The sequence below is a fragment of the Oncorhynchus keta genome, chromosome 36 (genome assembly GCF_023373465.1).
Source record: "Oncorhynchus keta strain PuntledgeMale-10-30-2019 chromosome 36, Oket_V2, whole genome shotgun sequence".
Lineage (NCBI taxonomy): Eukaryota > Metazoa > Chordata > Actinopteri > Salmoniformes > Salmonidae > Oncorhynchus > Oncorhynchus keta.
The window spans coordinates 28,442,694-28,459,505 of record NC_068456.1 but is presented as its reverse complement, the minus strand read 5'-3'; the positions used below and the strand labels follow the sequence as shown (position 1 = coordinate 28,459,505).

The following is a 16,812-nucleotide window of genomic DNA, read 5'->3' as shown; positions in this document are numbered from 1 at the left end:
CTTTGGCTGTCCCTATAGGAGAACCCTTTGAAGAACCCACATGCAATAGTCACTTTGCATGTACAGATTACCTTAACTAGCCTGTACCCCTGCACACTGACTCAGTACCAGTGCCCCTTGTATATAGCCTCGTTATGTTATTCTTATTGTGTTACTTTTTATTATTACTTCATTTTTTTTATTTTTTAGTCTACTTGGTAAATATTTTCTTCTTCTTGAACCGCACTGTTGGTTAAGGGCTTGTAAGAAAGCATTTCACGGTAAAGTCTACACTTGTTGTATACGGCGCATGTGACAAATAAAGTTTGATTTGATTTGAAATAGACCATTGACATTTATGGATCTGTGCCATTTACTTTGAACTGAACTATGTTTACTTCATGAGTGGTTGTGAGTAGATGTGCTTGTTTTGAGATCAAAGCAAGAGCTGCCTGTAGCCACATGTGCACATTTTGTTCATATCCTTTGCTAGTTGGTGAGTTATTAGTTATATATTATATTATTATATATATTAGTTATATATTAGCACAGTTATAGATTATTTGTAGTCAGCAATAGGCGAGTGATTGCTTCCTACAAGAGCACAAAACGTGTACATTTCTACACATCTTTGACAAGCAAGTCAGGTAAAGAGTTGTTTGTTTGTCTTAAAGGGCCAGTGTTGTATTTTGAGACAGACTAGGCTAAGTAACCAATAGGCAGAGGGTAGCATAATTTGTCTGATTCTCTGTAATAATGTTATGGGAATAATAATGCATTTTATTTTGTAAAGTGCTTTCTTGCATCAAACAATACAACATTTTCAGTCACCTCCTTGTCTGAAGGACAAATTAATTAACAGGTCAATGTCAAGCCCTGCATGTTTTGGCTGCTATTGTAGGCTGAAAGATAGAACAGCTACTTCCATGTTAAAATATAATATAATTTTCTTGTCTTTGATGGTAGGCCACTCTGGTAGGACTACATTACAATCAAATAGCCACAGTAGCCTACATGGGCACTGTTAAACCTGTAACTTACAGCGGTTACAGCGTCGGTGTTCACAGTAAACACGTGCTGGAAGTCGCACAGAATTTTAACTATGTTCAAGTTTGCGCTCAGCAGACCTGAAATTTGCGGGAACATTGCTGACAGGTGTAGCATGGGGACAACAAAAGTTCCACAGCACAATGCTAAGATGGCGTAGCAGTCAGATGTCTTTGTCTTGTCTCGTCCCATGTATATATCTTTTAATATATTATTCTTCGCATTCTTTTTAATATTTTTCCTATACCTCAACTTCAAAATACTCTCCTGCAACCCGCCTCACCCAATGTGGTGTGGATCTGTTTTTTTCCAAAAGTATTTCTATACCTCCGAACTGGAATACCTCAACTGAAACTAGCTAGCTTACTAGCTACCAGCTATCAGTTAGCTAACAACTGCTAGCGGTCATCAGCTAACCTTTAGCTTGGAAAGCTCTCGCCAGTTCGTACAACATGTTTCAACCAGACCTATTTTTCTCTCCATATCCCCGGATTCATACCACAAACTCTGAACAATTTCATCTGGATCATCGCAGCTAGCTAACCCTGGTTGACTACTCCTGGCTAACGTTTCCGTCCCGGAGCTAGCACCAACTAGCCTGGAGCTAGCTCATGCTAGACCCATCTCCTGGCTAGGGCTCCTTGGCTACTCATGAAGCCCAGTCCTTGGCTACAATATCCAGACCCCTTCTACTGCCGGTACGGGGCACGGAAACCCGCCGATCCTTCACGACTGCAATACCGACATAATCTGCCCGAGAATCCCAACAGGACCCTCAGGTGCGTCGTCCCCTGAAGGCCCATTCTGCTAACCGCGGACTGCTAGCTATCTAGAGCATATTGGACTGTTAACTGATCCATCAGCCAGTTTCTTGGACCACGATACCCATTCTGCCAATTGGACTTGGAACCCTCTGCTACTTGGAACCCTACTAATTCCATGACTGGTCTATCAACGTCACCGCACGAGGAGGCAAAAACAGACTTTCCCCCACCGCGACGTCCCTCTAAAGCCCTTATGCTAGCTTGCTAGCCCCGGTCTGCTAACTGCTATCTTGCTAGCCCCGGCCTGCTAACTGTCTGAATCGCCATGTCCCCAACCTTCCCAACCACTCACTTGACCCAAACGATCACTTGGCTACGCATGCCTCTCCCTAATATCAATATGCCTTGTCCATTACTGTCCTGGCTAGTGATTACTTTCTTATTTCACTGTAGAGCTCCATCACTGCTCAATATGCCTTAACCAACCATGTTGTTCCACCTCCCACATATGCGATGACATCACCTGGTTTAAACGTCTCTAGAGACTATATTTCTCTCCTCATTACTCAATACCTAGGTTTATCTCCAAATACCTAGGTTTACCTCCAATGTACTCTCTTCCTACCATACCTTTGTCTGTACATTATGGCTTGAATCTATGCTATATATGCCCAGAAACCTGCTCCCTTTACTCTCTGTTCCGAACGTGCTAGACGGTCAGTTCTTATAGCCAGTTCTTATAGCCTTTAGCCATACCCTTATCCTACTTTTCCTCTGTTCCTCTGGTGATGTAGAGGTTAATCCAGGACCTGCAGTGCCTAGCTCCATTCCTACTCCCCAGGTGCTCTCATTTGTTGACTTCTGTAACCGTAGAAGCCTTGGTTTCATGCATGTTAACATTAGAAGCCTACTACCTAAGTTTGCTTTATTCACTGCTTTAGCACATTCTGCCAACCCAGATGTCTTAGCCGTGTCTGAATCCTGGCTTAGGAAAACCACCAAAAACCCTGAAATTTCCATCCCTAACTATAACATTTTCAGCCAAGATAGAACTGCCAAAGGGGGCGGTGTTGCAATCTACTGCAGAGATAGCCTGCAGAGTTCTATCTTACTATACAGGTCTGTACCAAAACAATTCGAGCTTCTACTTCTAAAAATGCACCTTTCCAGAAACAAGTCTCTCACCATTGCTCTCGCTGCTGGTGATTCTTTGATCCACCTCTATGCAGACGACACCATTCTGTATACCTCTGGCCCTTCTCTGGACACTGTGTTAACTAACCTCCAGATGAGCTTCAATGCCATACAACTCACCTTCTGTGGCCTCCAACTTTTCATAAATGCAAGTAAAACTAAATGCATGCTCTTCAACCGATCACTGCCCGCATCTTCCTGCCAGTCCAACATCACTACTCTGGACGATTCTGACTTAGATTATGTGGACAACTACAAATACCTAGGTGTCTGGTTAGACTGTACACTCTCCTTCCAGACTCACACTAAGCATCTCCAATCCAAAATGAAATCTAGAATTGTCTTCCTATTTCGCAACAAAGCCTCCTTCACTCATGCTGCCAAACATACCCTCGTAAAACTGACCATCCTACCGATCCTTGACCTTGGCGATGTCATTTACAAAATAGCTTCCACCACTCTACTAAACAAATTGGATGCAGTCTATCACAGAGCCATCCGTTTTGTCACCAAAGCCTCATATACTACCCACCACTGTGACCTGTATGCTCTCGTTGGCTGGCCCTCGCTTCATACTCGTTGCCAAACCCACTGGCTCTAGGTCATCTACAGGTCTCTGCTAGGTAAAGCCCCACTTTATCTCAGCTCACTGGTCAACATAGCAGCACCCACCCGTAGCACGCGCTCCAGCAGGTATATATCACTGGTCACCCTCAAAACCAATTCTTCCTTTGGCTGCCTCTCCTTCCAGTTCTCTGCTGCCAATGACTGGAACGAACTGCAAAAATCTCTGAAGCTCTCTCATTAGCTTTAAGAACCAGCTGTCAGAGCAGCTCACAGATCACTGCACCTGTACAAAGGTCATCTGTAAATAGTCCATCCAATCTACCTCATCCCCATACTGTATTTATTTATTTATATTGCTCCTTTGCACCCCAGTATCTCAACTTGCACGTTCATCCTCTGCACATCCTACCATTCCAGTGTTTAATTGCTATATTGTAATTACTTTGCCACCATGGCCTATTTATTGCCTTACTACCTCTCTTATTTGCACATGCTGTACATAGATTTTCCTACTGTATTATTGATTGTATGTTTGTTTATCCCATGTGTAACTCTGTGTTGTTGTATGTGTCAAACTGATTTGCTTTATCTTGGCCATGTCGCAGTTGCAAATGAGAACTTGTTCTCAACTAGCCTACCTGGTTAAATAAAGGTGAAATAAAAAAATATATATGTCTCATGTTTTGAGGGAGCTATTGGCTATTGCTGACTACAGGAATGTCCACAAGTGCTGTTGCCAGGGAATTGAATGTTAATTTCTCTACCATAAGCCACTTCCAACGTTGTTTTACAGAATTTGGCAGTATGTCTAACCGACCGTACAACTGCAGACCACGTGTATGTGGGCGAGTGATTTGCTGATGTCAACGTTGTGAATAGAGTGCCCCATGATGGCAGTGGGGTTATGGTATGGGCAGACTTAAGCTACAGACAACGAATACAATTGTATTTTATTGATGGCAATTTGAATGCACAGAGATACCTTGACGAGATACTGAGGCCCATTTTCATGCCATTCATCTGCAGCCATCACCTCATGTTTCAGCATGGTAATGCACAGCCCCAAGTCGCAAGGATATGTACAGAATTTCTGGAATGTCCCAGTTCTTCCATGGCCTGCATGCTCACCAGACATGTCACCCATTGAGAATGTTTGGGATGCTCTGGATCGACGTGTACGACAGCGTGTTCCAGTTCCCGCCAATATCCAGCAACTTCGCACAGCCATTGAAGAGGAGAGAGACAACATTCCACAGGCCACAATCAACAGCCTGATCAACTATATGTGAAGAAGATGAGTCACAATGCATGAGGCAAATGGTGGGCACAATAGATATAGACTGGTTTTCTGATCCAGGCCCCTACCTTTTTTTAAGGTATCTCTGACCAACAGATGCATATCTGCATATATCTGTATTCCCAGTCGTGTGAAATCCATAGATTAGGGCAAAATGAATGTATTTCAATTGACTGATTTCCTTATATAAACTGTAACTCAGTAAACCCTTTCAAATGTTTGCATGTTGCATTTATATTTTTGTTCAGTATATTTGCACATCACTACAACACTGTAAATAGCCATAATATGACATGTGAAATTTCTATATTCTTTTGAAACTTTTGTGAGTGTAATGTTCACTGTTTACTGATTGTTTATTTAACCTTTGTTTATTATGTATTTCACTTGCTTTGGCAATGTAAACATTCAGAGAGAGACTTTCACTTGCTTTGACAGAGATAGAGAGAGATAATAGGGGGGATAGAAGAGAGGAGGGTAGTGAAGGCGATTTTGAACAGTCGGCCTAAACCTCGGTGGCCTGAATCGATGTATTACTCCGGGGCTATAGAGGGCAGTCTTGATTGCATGTGCCAGTGACAAGCTACAATGCGTTGTTGGCGCCAGAAGATCAGTGGCGCAAAGCTCTACAGAAAGCGAGAGAGGAAGACATTGCAGACAGTCGCAAGCGAGCATCCAGGAGAAATCGGTTGTGCAGAGCCCTTAAACTTTTTGTTTCATCATACCCCGAAGACAAAGAGGTGGGTACCCTGCGGACCTATACTAATTAATATCCCAAACAGCTGTCTATTTTGACTGTTTAAGGTTGCCAATAAACAGGCTATAGTATCAGTTGATAATTGTGTACACGTTTATTTTTTATTCAGATATCTAGTTAAGTTATATATTCTTAAATTCTGCACAAATTGAAAATATTTCACTATCAAATGTTATTTTACTTCTGTGACTCATTTTCACCCAGTGACGGTCCCAAGAAAATGGACCTCGGGCCCCGTATGTGCTTGCTGGCTAGGAATATAGCCAGCTAGTTAGCTTGATATCCAGGCTAGGTAGCCTGCTAGCGAAGTAGCTCGCGCAGTAGCTCGCGAGGCTAGGCCATATTGAGTGGAATGCTGTCGCATGTCGAGGATATTTGGGGTAGCTTGGTGCTCGAACGTACTCAATCTTGCAATACATTGGTAAATTGAATCAACTGAGATTATAAAGCATTCGTCTCGTGTGTATTTTATGATTTCGAAGGCATTTGAGCCGTGCTTTGTTATGCATTTGTTATATAAGATGGGGTCGCCTTTCCCGGGCTTTTTAGCGAGGCGAATACTCCTCGCCCGGATAATGTTAGCCATCTTTGTTTCAGGCCGATTTATCGGATTAGGTCGAAAAGTACCCAATCTGCACCTCGGTGTTATATATTTGGGTTGTATACATGTATTTTCTGACTTTTTTGTGGCTCTTCCTACCGTTACTTAAAAATAGATTTTGTAATACTTTTGGAAACCCCCTCGTAGTTCTGAAATGCACTTTGAAGGGCGGAAGCTAGCGTAGCGGCAGCCATCTTATGTTTCCTGGCTAGCTGGAAAGTGGTGGTGTGGCATAGACAAGATGGCCTGTTAAAACTGCGCACAAGTTGTGTCGGAGTTTCCGCATTCGTTATTGTAATCGTAACCGTGGAAAAAATACTTTGGTGAATGTAAGGTTTGTTGCACATATGCGAGGGAAAACGGTTGATTTGTTGATCAGCCATGCGGCTAACTAACTAGCCAGCTAGTTATCAGCTACTAAGCTAGTTAGCGCGCTAACTCGACAAACATTAGCCGCTAACAATGCTGTATCGTCAAGTTATTTTCACCTCCCCTAGCCAGCTAACTAGCGGGCTAATGTTGGCTATGTAGCCAAGGTGGTTAATGTTATGTTGGCCAAGGTGGTTAATGTTATGTTGGTCTACCTGGTTAAAGAGTGTGTTTAGACTATTTTCATGCCATTTCAAATGTTTAGTCAATTTAAGGCTTCTGTGAAACCCTCGTCCATATGTTATATCGGTTAGTCAGTAATTGCATGTTACCCATTCTGCATCTGCCTAGATAGCCAGGTAGCCTCAGCTCTTGTGCATAACTTTGGTGCTAAATAACATTTAGCCCGCTAGATAGCAATTTATAGACCGCTAACGAAGTATTAATATGTATTTCAACTGTTTCAAATACTTTCTAAATTCGTGCGATGTTTGCCCTTTGTTAGATTACGGGAAACGCCATATGTCTCTGCAGAATTAATACAAGTATTTTGTACTGTGTATTGTTGACACTGGTACTCCTTTCACTTAGCTAGTTAGCCTTAAATTATTGCTAGCTGGGGGTCTTGGCTGGCTAGTTATCTGGCTAATAACAAGTGTGTCAGTGCAGAAGCTATGGCTCTGTATAAAGTTTCAGATGTTTTTTTGATTTGTAATGCACAAACTGAACAGCGTTCTGTCTACTTTTTTCACCCCTTTTGCTGCCAGGATAAATGCCTATAATCTATTACTGTTACACCACACTAGCAGCTCTGTGCTTTAGTATCAGCATTGAAACTGTTCTACAGTACTACTGTTCACTTCATTGGCATTGAAACACTTAGTTGAGATGTAAATGATAGCTCAATGTCACATCATTTAATCTGTATCTTATATTGCTTCCACCTGACAGGTCTCTGACTGAGAATCTAAGCACTACTACCAACCCTGTTGTGCCATACTAAGTGGATCTCTTCCTACCCCAAGTCCCTCTAAGCTTCCCGTCCGGCTCTAAAACGGAGGTCGTCGGGCTGGAGTGTGTTCTCATGGCTGATTCAGAGACTGAGTGTGACACACCCGGCCTTGACACGCTGGGGTCGGAGTGTGTCATTGCCCACAGCCAGGTTGACCTGCATTATGCGGCCGAGACGGAGATCATGACGGAGGAGAAACGTGGCCTGGAGCTGGAGATCCACGGGGCAGACCTGGCCAAGATCCAAGGGCTCACTGCCGTGGCCTGTGTGGACGCCATCGTCACAGAGACTGATCACGACTACGTGACCAAGCCGGACCACCATGGGGAGATCCAGTGCTTCACCATGGGGGGCGAGGGCAAAGGGGAGGCGCTGCTGGGAGAGGTGCTGCTAAAAACAGAGACCGAACATGTTGTTAAGGTGGAGTCGGACCACGTGGGCGGCGAGCTGACGGTGGAGTCCGAGAATGGTGTGGTTATCCACGAGGCCCACGGCCTGCAGTGCAACGAGTGCGGAGAGATCTTCGGCAGCATGGCCGACCTGCACCAGCACTTTGAGATCCACAAGGCCACCAACCCTTACATCTGCGTGCACTGTGGCGATAGCTTCGCTGTGGAGTCGAGCCTCAAGCAGCACATGAAGATCCACATGAAAGAGAAAGCGTATGCCACCACAGGTGTGGAGATGGTGGGAAAGGGGGTGATTGATGCTTTCAATCTAAAGTCTCACCAGATGATCCACAGCCCGGAGAAGCCCCACCGTTGCTCGGAATGCGGCAAGAGCTTCGCGGCGGCCATCACCCTGCGGGAGCACATGAAGATGCACTCGGAGGATAAGCCGTACAAGTGTACCCAGTGCAGGAAGAGCTTCATCCGCCGGCGCCACCTCAAGAAGCACCAGGAGCTCCACGCCAGGGAGAAGCCCTTCACCTGTTCCCAGTGTGGAAAGGGCTTCACCACGGCCTCTAGCCTGAAGCAGCACCAGAAAACCCATGCTGGGGACAAGCCTCACCGCTGCACACAGTGTGGGAAGTGCTTTGCCGCAGCCGCAACCCTGCGGGAGCACCAGCGCATCCACTCTGGGGAGAAGCCCTACAAGTGCAACCAGTGCAGGAAGAGCTTTGTCCGCAAGCGCCACCTTAAGAAGCACCAACTGGTCCACTCGGGAGGGAAACCCTACTCCTGCGCCCAGTGCGACAAGAGCTTCAACCACTCCTCCTCGCTCTCCCGGCACCACAAGGTCCACCTTGAAGCACGCATCTACTCCTCTCCTCCCCAGGGCAAGGCCTTCTCCTACGGGTCCACTATGAAGCAGCAGTCAAGGATGCACCAGGGGGGAGGCGTGGGAGACAAACCGTACACCTGCAACCACTGCGACAAGAGCTTCAATCATTCCTCCTCCCTGTCCCGCCACCAAAGAGTCCACTCGGAGGGGAAGAGCTACACCTGCGGCCACTGTGGGAAGAGGTTCAACCACTCCTCTTCCCTGTCCAGGCACCAGCGTGTTCACCAGGAGCAGAAGCAGCAGCAGCAGCAACAGGTAGTGGTGCAGCAACAGTACAGCGCCGTTCCCTCGACGAAGGGATTCCCCCACACCACCATCCTCAAACAGCGTATCCTGGCCAGCGAGAAGCCATACAGGTGCTCCCAGTGTGGAAAAGGCTTCAACCATTCATCTTCTCTCTCCAGGCATCATAGAATCCACATCGACCAGTGAGATCCCTACACACACCTACTGTCTCTCACTCACACACAGCCCTGACCGACACCCACCCCTGTGATGTTTCTGTTCTACCAATCGGTCCCGAGCTCCAGACGACAAGGACTACAGCCAATAAAACCCGGCCAGCTCTCCCAGTAACAGTGTAGTGGTCAGGGGCAGAGTTTAATTTGTCTCTGTGTGGAGCAGTCGATACAGATGGACGATGACACAACCAAAATATCCTTTTCAAAAGGAGAGAAGTTCTAGCCTGAACTTATAATAACCCTTTACAGACGAGCTGTTGAAGTTGGGTTGCTTGACAAGTTCCTAGGACTTTCAGATCAGTTAGTTTTGAATAAATTGTGTGATAGACATTTTGAATGAGCCTGTGTTTCTCCTTTGTGATTGTGATTCTTCGCTCCAGAACCCCCTCTTTTTGATTGCTTTTAAAGAAAAGAAAAATGATTTGATAATCTAGATGATAAATGTTACCTGACTAACGGAGAGAAACACTTGTAGTTATTTCACTTGTGCATATTTCTCCCTCTACTATATGGAGTGCTTTTCCGATCTAACCCTCGTTGAGGTCAATCTCCCACTCTTGGCTACTGATGCAACTTGCGATCAAGTCATACTGTCTTGATGGCATAAATTAGCAATTTTTCAAATGTGCATTTTTTTAACCCATCTTACCACCTGTAAACTCATGGGGGGAGACAGATCCTATGTAAATAATTGTTGATTTATCCTTTTTTATATATCTGTATAGGTGACTACTGTGCAGTTTTGTTCCAGAAATTAGATGCGTTTTTTTTATAGTAACATCCACATACTCTCACCTCCCTTCTCCAGATTCCTTTTCATTAATTGTTTTTGTTACAGAGCTACCAGGAAATGTTGCTGCTGCTCTCGTATGTACATACTGTCATATCTGGGTTGCCATCTAGGGTTTCCAGCCAGTGAGATGCAGATCCATGTGGATGGGTATGTACCCAGTGATGTGGTCTGTAGCCAGTGATGTGGTCTGTACTGTACAGCTAAAGTGTGGAGAGCAATACTGCCTCAAGCCTCTGTATTTTTGGGATGCAATTAACAGTCATGAAAAGGAGAAATGGACAAAATCACCGCAAAAAAATAAACTATCTGGTAGCATTATCTGAAGTTGACTTGCGTCTGTTTTTAATTGATTCCCGATCCAGTTCTTTCAGCACCAAATGTAACATCATTATTAGATAGACGATGGACTCTGATGTTCAAGAGTTATTTCTTTACTCGTTTCAATTAGCAGTGTGTAGAATTATAGTTGATTTCACTAAATGGTTTTGGGAGTAGAAGTGCCCAAATTGGACAGTGTAATAATAGGTTGTTTACTACCTATCTAGACGACTATAGGTTGCTTTTAGTGACACCACTCTTGACTTTGAACTTCCAGGTTTTCCAAATTCCATGGGATTACGCTTTTTATTTACTGTTCTGTGTATAAATAAATAAATAAAACCGTTTTTTATTTTTTTAAATACCGTTTGGGTCATTTTGAAAGGGAAGAATAGCTATTATACTGTTAAAATAAAAAAATATGGGAAGGAATTATTTTGAGCATCCTTTATTCTTTTTACCCCTTTTTGAATAACAGTTCTGCTTCAAACGGTAGCATAGGCTTATTCCTTGTGTTAGATAGGTGCCTTACTGCATGCTGTAGAAATGTATGCCGGGCTGTCATAAAACAAACAAAAAGACTTCTGGTTTGGCAACTCCTTTATTCTTAACTTACACCCAGCATTTTAAGTTGATGTCATTACATTTATTATTTTTGGGCTTCTATGTACATTGTTTGCACACTGTTACATCTTCATTGTCATTTCATTTTCTCTCCTGTCTTTGTTTGGCATTCAATGTAGATTTTCTTCAAGGTTGAATTAAGGAAGTGAGAATGTTTTTGATCCCTATATGGCTCTGATAACCGTAGAGGTCCCACCCAGCTCCACCTCTCCCCACATTTCTGACTGCTGCATATATGGATAAATAAAAGTTGACTGTCAACATTGCATCAATGGTTTCTTTTGTCTGATTTGTTATTTTGAAGTCTGGTAATGACACCCACATGCTTCTTGTTACATGTTAACTCAGTTTCCCTAAAAATACAACAGTGGGCAGGGCCAATGTAGAAGTTTAATATTCATCCAAATCAAATCTCCCAGTAACAATGTAGTGGTCAGGGGCAGAGTTTAATTTGTCTCTGTGTGGAGCAGTCGATACAGATGGACGATGACACAACCAAAATATCCTTTTCAAAAGGAGAGAAGTTCTAGCCTGAACTTATAATAACCCTTTACAGACGAGCTGTTGAAGTTGGGTTGCTTGACAAGTTCCTAGGACTTTCAGATCAGTTAAATATTCATTAATCCATGTTACTTGACAACTTCTTTCCACCTAACTTGGAAATTCTCAAATTTATGTCGGTGACTATGCTTTTGCCTCCCCACAAACTACTGTAACCATTGGCTCATTTGAGTTTTCAAACATGCTTCCATTTCTTTTGTTACTGTGTCCAATTGGGGGCAGCCTTGTCTAAGGTTTGCTTACCTCATTCCCAACCAAAATTATAGCCGTCCCTTCTAGTTGTAAAAGTCCCACTGTTTAGTAATGACCTAATTTTTAATAAAAATAAATACAAGTTAAACACACGTCATCTCGCTATCACCCAACACTAAACCACCTCAATTCCTAACCCGAGCTCTCCCAGAGCCATGTTGATGTGGCTGGGATTTCTCTCCATGTACACCCAGGACTTAGCTTATCACCTCTGTCTGCCAGGTTCTGGTTTGTATCGGCTGTTACTGAGCGACTTCAATGAACTTGTTTACTTACAAGAGGAAATCCTATGAAAGGCAAAGTCATTGCAGGGTAAAGGGTAGGTAGGCACTACTATTCAATACAAAGGAGCCTGGTAGCTGAGAAGCTAAGGCCTGGGTGCTGGTGGTGGAAGAGTGACGGGTTCCATGGCGAAGCGAATGGTGCTACTTATTAAGTGTGAACAACTTTCAGTGAGGTGGTGGCTTGTGTGGTACATAAATATTTGTGTTACACATGGCTACAAGGAAAGGTATGAAAATTCAATTTCAGGCCTAGTGGAAGGACCATGCAAACTCACAGTACTACCTCCTACATCCACACCACCTATTGATTGATCATGCATTCATTGCAGCAGATTCACTAGCCAAATATGTCTCTCAGGATATTCCTGTTAAATGTTATATACAGAAAGGGGAAGAATAAAATATACAAGGACATCCACTGGGGTAGGTCTGGGTTGAGCATCCATAAGTTGCTGTTATACACTATCCCGGGAGGAGTGGACAGCTAACCAGCATAGACAATGAGGAAAAGCTAGGTGTTCACAGTAAGTTTATTACAGCAGTGAAACAAACATGCTGGAAGTCCATGAAGTTCGGCTGTGAACCCCATATCTGATTGCACATTCTTACTTCCCACGCTTTCTGATGGCGGAACAGACGGAGCTGCATCAGGGGACTCATGGGAATCTCACACAGAGCTGCGTCAGGAAGCTCATGGGCCCTCACACGGAGCTGCGTCAGGGAGCTCATTGTCCCTCCCTCTGAGATGCATCTGGGAGCCTATGGTTTCTATACGTTCATGACTGGTGTGAGCTGTAGCAAAGAGCTCTGTGGTCTCATGGCGGAGCTCTTGGAGTGCAGTTTCTCCAGGTTCTGTAGGAAACCTCTCCTCTTTAGACCCTCCAGAATCACTGTGTTGTTGGTTGCCAGAGTCACATGGGTGCTGTAGGGAGAAACATGGAAGAACCGGGTATAAATGATCAAATGTACACAAAAAGCTCCTGTGGGGAGATGAACCATATCAGTAGGACAGAAATACAATGTGGAATACACTGATAGACACACACTTACATTCAGGGAAAGGGGAAGGGGATACCTAGTCAGGTACTAACTATACTGTGAAATTCAGGGTGAAAAAAAACTACTCTTCACCACAAAAGGGAAAATGCCAAGTTCTTATAAAGTTCATGCAAAACTTTTCCCCTCTTCAATGTTAAATGTGAGGGTTTACCCATTCATTATTCACAGTAATCATCCCCCTCTGTATAAATACTGCCTGGTCTAATTGGCTACGGGGTGTTTGTTCAGCTTTATATCCATTTACATGAAAAGGGAAGAAAGGGAAGCACACTGCCGACCAGGGCCATGTGTCATCTAACTACCTCCAGCCTCAGCTTATTTTCACTGCAGCTCCACATTCTTCCACCCTCCCTGGGCCAGCGCTATAGGCAGCTGGCTCTGTAGGCCCTGTTGCCTCTACCTCAGCCAGATAGAGGCTAAGGTTTACAGCTGGAGAAAGGGGTCTAGGTCACAGGTGAGAAGACAAATAAACAGGGGATTTAAGGGCCAAATGCCTCTATGTGTTTCTGGCAGACTGGGACCTTAGGACAGGAGAGGACAGTATGGGAAGAGGTCCTGCTGCCTGGAACAGTCCCATTCCTGGGGCATATACATTAAGGGAGAAGAGCAGATATAAGAGTATTTTGTCTTTCGTAAAAAATACTAATGCTGGTGAATAGCATGGTAATTTAACAATACCTAGCTAGTGCAAATTGTCAGAATCACTTCACAAAATATAATGAGACCTTTTGTTAAAAGTGTTATAACTGCAATCCATTAATGTTCGATGATGATTAATACAAAGAAACTCACCATGGCGAGTCTATCCCGCTGTCTCCCGTGTTGCTCTGACTCTCCCCTGCCTCCCCCATCATCTTTCCCCCTCTGGCTCCACTGGACATGCCCAGACTGATACTTGAGCTCTGAAGGCCTCCTCTCTCCCTCAGGGTCTCACAGCCCCCCTTTTCGTCCCCGTCTTCCTCTACTCTGCAACCCCAGTGAGCCGACTCCCCGTCCCCCTCGTCTGCTGACTTATGGAGGGTCTCAGCGTCAGACTCCACCTCGCTGGTCTGGCAGTAGTCAAATATGCTGCTCTCTGCCACCCCAGCATGCTCCAAACCCTCCAGGGAGAGGCTGTCGCCCTGCCGTCGCTCCCCAAGGATCGGGGCTCCTCGCCTGGGGCTGGGATCACTGTGGGTCCCTGGTGACGTCTGTCTGAGGTGGCTAAGGGTAGAACGGCTCACTCTGACGCACCTCTCCTTCCCCTGTCCGTGGGGGCTGTGAGGGGACAGAGAGGGGTATTGGTGGATGGTAGAAGAGTGCTCCTCCGCATAAGTGCTATCCCAGTCTCCTTGGAGAGATTGGGGGTCGGGGAAGTGGGGTTGGGGCTCATGGTAAGAGGAGTGAGGTTGGTCGTGGTAGTGAGTAGGGTCTTGGTGGTCGAAGTGAGTGTCTTGGTATATGGTCTGAGGATCATGGTAGAGGGACTGAGAGTCATGATAGTGAGACATTCGTGTTTGATAGATCTCTCTGTTGTCAATGACTCCCTCCTCACTCAGATAAAGAGAACTACAGGCATCCTCATCTTCTTCCTCTGCTCTCTGGTAAAGCCTGTGGTCATCTTCTATAAACTCATCACTCTCTATCATAAAGCCATTACTCTCCACCATTAACCCATCAATGTCCCCATGCTCATGACCTGGAGTCCTGTGCTCTCTACTGCCACCACTGCTGTGTACCAGACCATGCTGGTTGGGGGTGGTACTGAAAGCCTGTTGGTGAGAGGAGAGCAGGTCAGGCCTGTGGGTTAGGTCTCCCTGTGTGTCTGTGTGTTTGAAGGAGTGCCTGCGATGCACAGCAGGCTTTGGCCAGGGCACGGCCGGGTCGCCCGGATGGGCAGGGACTGGGTCATAGAGGTGGGTCCTAGGGAGGTTGGCATCAGAGTCTAGGGTTTGGCTTGTTGTTACTGCTGGGTGTCTATGGTCCGTTGTACTGCCATATTCTGCTTGCTGTGTCATTCTATGCTTTCCCTCCTTCTCCTTCCCTCCCTCCCTGCTGTCCCTCCCTCTGTTCTTTCTCTCCCTCTGATATCTAACCTTGTCGTCTATCCTTAGGGTGCTGCTCTGGGGGTATGCCGAGCTGTAGTCTGACGGTAATTCTCTGGGGGGTTTGGTATCAGAGGGGTGCAGGAGGAGGGGGTCGGTGGTGAACCCCCTCTCGTGGAGACGGTCACATGACCTGTCCTCGGTTGTACGAGACTTTCCAGCATGCTCTGTGTCATCAGCGGTCACTTTGGCTTTGTGCGGGTCCCAGGATTTGGAGCGGTGTCCCACTCGTTCTCTCCTGCCTCCTCCTGATGTCTTCCTCTCTTTCCCCTCCTTCGCTTCCTTTCCCTCTCTCCTCCTCTGTTCTTTGTGGGTCATGCTAGGGGCCACAGTCTGGGCTGGGGTTGTATCTTTCCCAGGTGGTTGACCCTCAAAGGGGTTGTCAATGCGTTTCTTATAGAGGCTTTTCCCCTCCACCACTCCTGGATCCTCTCTATGGTCTGGTTCATGGACAGGGACCTCAGGTCTGAGGCGAGAGGGGACCAGCTCCTCCCTGTCTGGGTCCACATCCACACACACTGGGGCCTTAGTCTTCAACCTGTCTTTCTGTTTCTCCCCGGAGGAATGCGTTCTCTTGCTGCGAGAGGCCTTGGAAGTAGATCTCCTGCCCCCAGCCCCTGCTCCGAGTACGGGCCGGGAGGAGTGTTGTTGTCTGGGCTTGGAGCTGGTCAGGATCTCAGTGGACATGCCCTTGTCCACCACCTTGTCCCCTCTGTCTACCCTGTCCCCCTTGTCCAAACCCTTATCCCTTTCCACCCCTCTTTCCCCTCGTCTTTCTGTTTCCGTCCCTTTCTCCCCTCCTCTCTCCCCCAGTTTCTTCATTAGTACAGTGTGGCGTGTCAGGTTGTCCACAGTGAGCTCAGGGTTAATGCGTCTGATGATGGCGTGCTCCAGGTCTCTGGGCAGATTGTTCAGATCCTCCTCGTCTCTCACCGGCCACTCCTCCGGAGGGAACTGACCCGAGAATGAGGCATATTCTTTCTTCACTTTCTCCTTCTTCCCTCCGTTCCTCCTGAAGAGGCTGAGGCCAAACCTCCTCCCCGGTTTGCCCTTGCTGCTGGCGGCGGTAGCCGTAGTGGTCTTGCTGACCTCGCTAGCCTGGTAGTCTGCGGCCGTCGAGGTCGACTGGTGCTGGACTTGAGGCTTGTGGTCCCGGGACCACTTTAGACTCTTCCCTGTGCACTCGCTAATAGAAACAGAAACCGAGTGCTGGTCGGGGATCGATGGAGGAACCGTGGTGGCTGTAGTGGCTGTAGTGGCAGGATTGGTCACGTTCTGGGCAGGGGCAAAGCAGCTGCAGGACTTGCAGTGGGCCACCAGAGGGGGCTGTGAGTGGCTCTCCAGGGTGTCATTACTGAGCAGGTAGGTGATGGGGGGAGGGGATGGCAGCTCATTGTCTCCAGACCCTGAGGTCCACCAGCTCTTCTCTCTCACCAGGCTGTTGGTGATAAAGTAGGTCTGAGGAGTGACAATGAAATAGCCCTCTCCTGTGTGGTAGATCTTCC

The 16,812-nt window shown here is 46.1% G+C and overlaps 2 protein-coding genes across 3 annotated transcripts in view; one reads left to right on the top strand and one right to left on the bottom strand.

The window, feature by feature from the left end:
* The first annotated feature begins 5,417 nt into the window (after nt 1-5,417).
* Nucleotides 5,418-11,333, top strand: LOC118369870 (zinc finger protein 883-like). Of its 2 annotated transcripts, none has more exons than XM_035754643.2 (2): nt 5,418-5,588; nt 7,527-11,333. In XM_035754643.2, the coding sequence occupies exon 2, from the start codon at nt 7,660-7,662 to the stop codon at nt 9,301-9,303; it is 1,644 nt and encodes a 547-aa protein (XP_035610536.1). In that variant the 5' UTR covers nt 5,418-5,588; nt 7,527-7,659; the 3' UTR covers nt 9,304-11,333. The 2 variants fall into 2 exon arrangements, with proteins under 2 accessions (XP_035610536.1, XP_035610537.1); XM_035754644.2 differs by lacking the exon at nt 5,418-5,588 and adding an exon at nt 5,823-6,026.
* A 135-nt stretch (nt 11,334-11,468) lies between these two features.
* LOC118369869 (storkhead-box protein 1-like) overlaps nt 11,469-16,812 on the bottom strand; it is a 58,004-nt gene continuing 52,660 nt past the window's right edge. Inside the window, exons 3-4 of the mRNA XM_035754642.2 lie at nt 14,016-16,812; nt 11,469-13,086 (exon numbers count right to left, since the gene is read on the bottom strand). The exon at nt 14,016-16,812 is cut by the window's right edge and continues 60 nt beyond it. Of these exons, the coding sequence (XP_035610535.1) occupies nt 12,933-13,086; nt 14,016-16,812 (2,951 nt within the window). The 3' untranslated portion in view covers nt 11,469-12,932. The remainder of the gene's footprint in view (nt 13,087-14,015) is intronic.

Coding starts and splice junctions, on each gene's coding strand:
- LOC118369870 (XM_035754643.2), top strand. CDS start 7,660: ATGGCTGATTCAGAGACTGAGTGTGACACACCCGGCCTTGACACGCTG.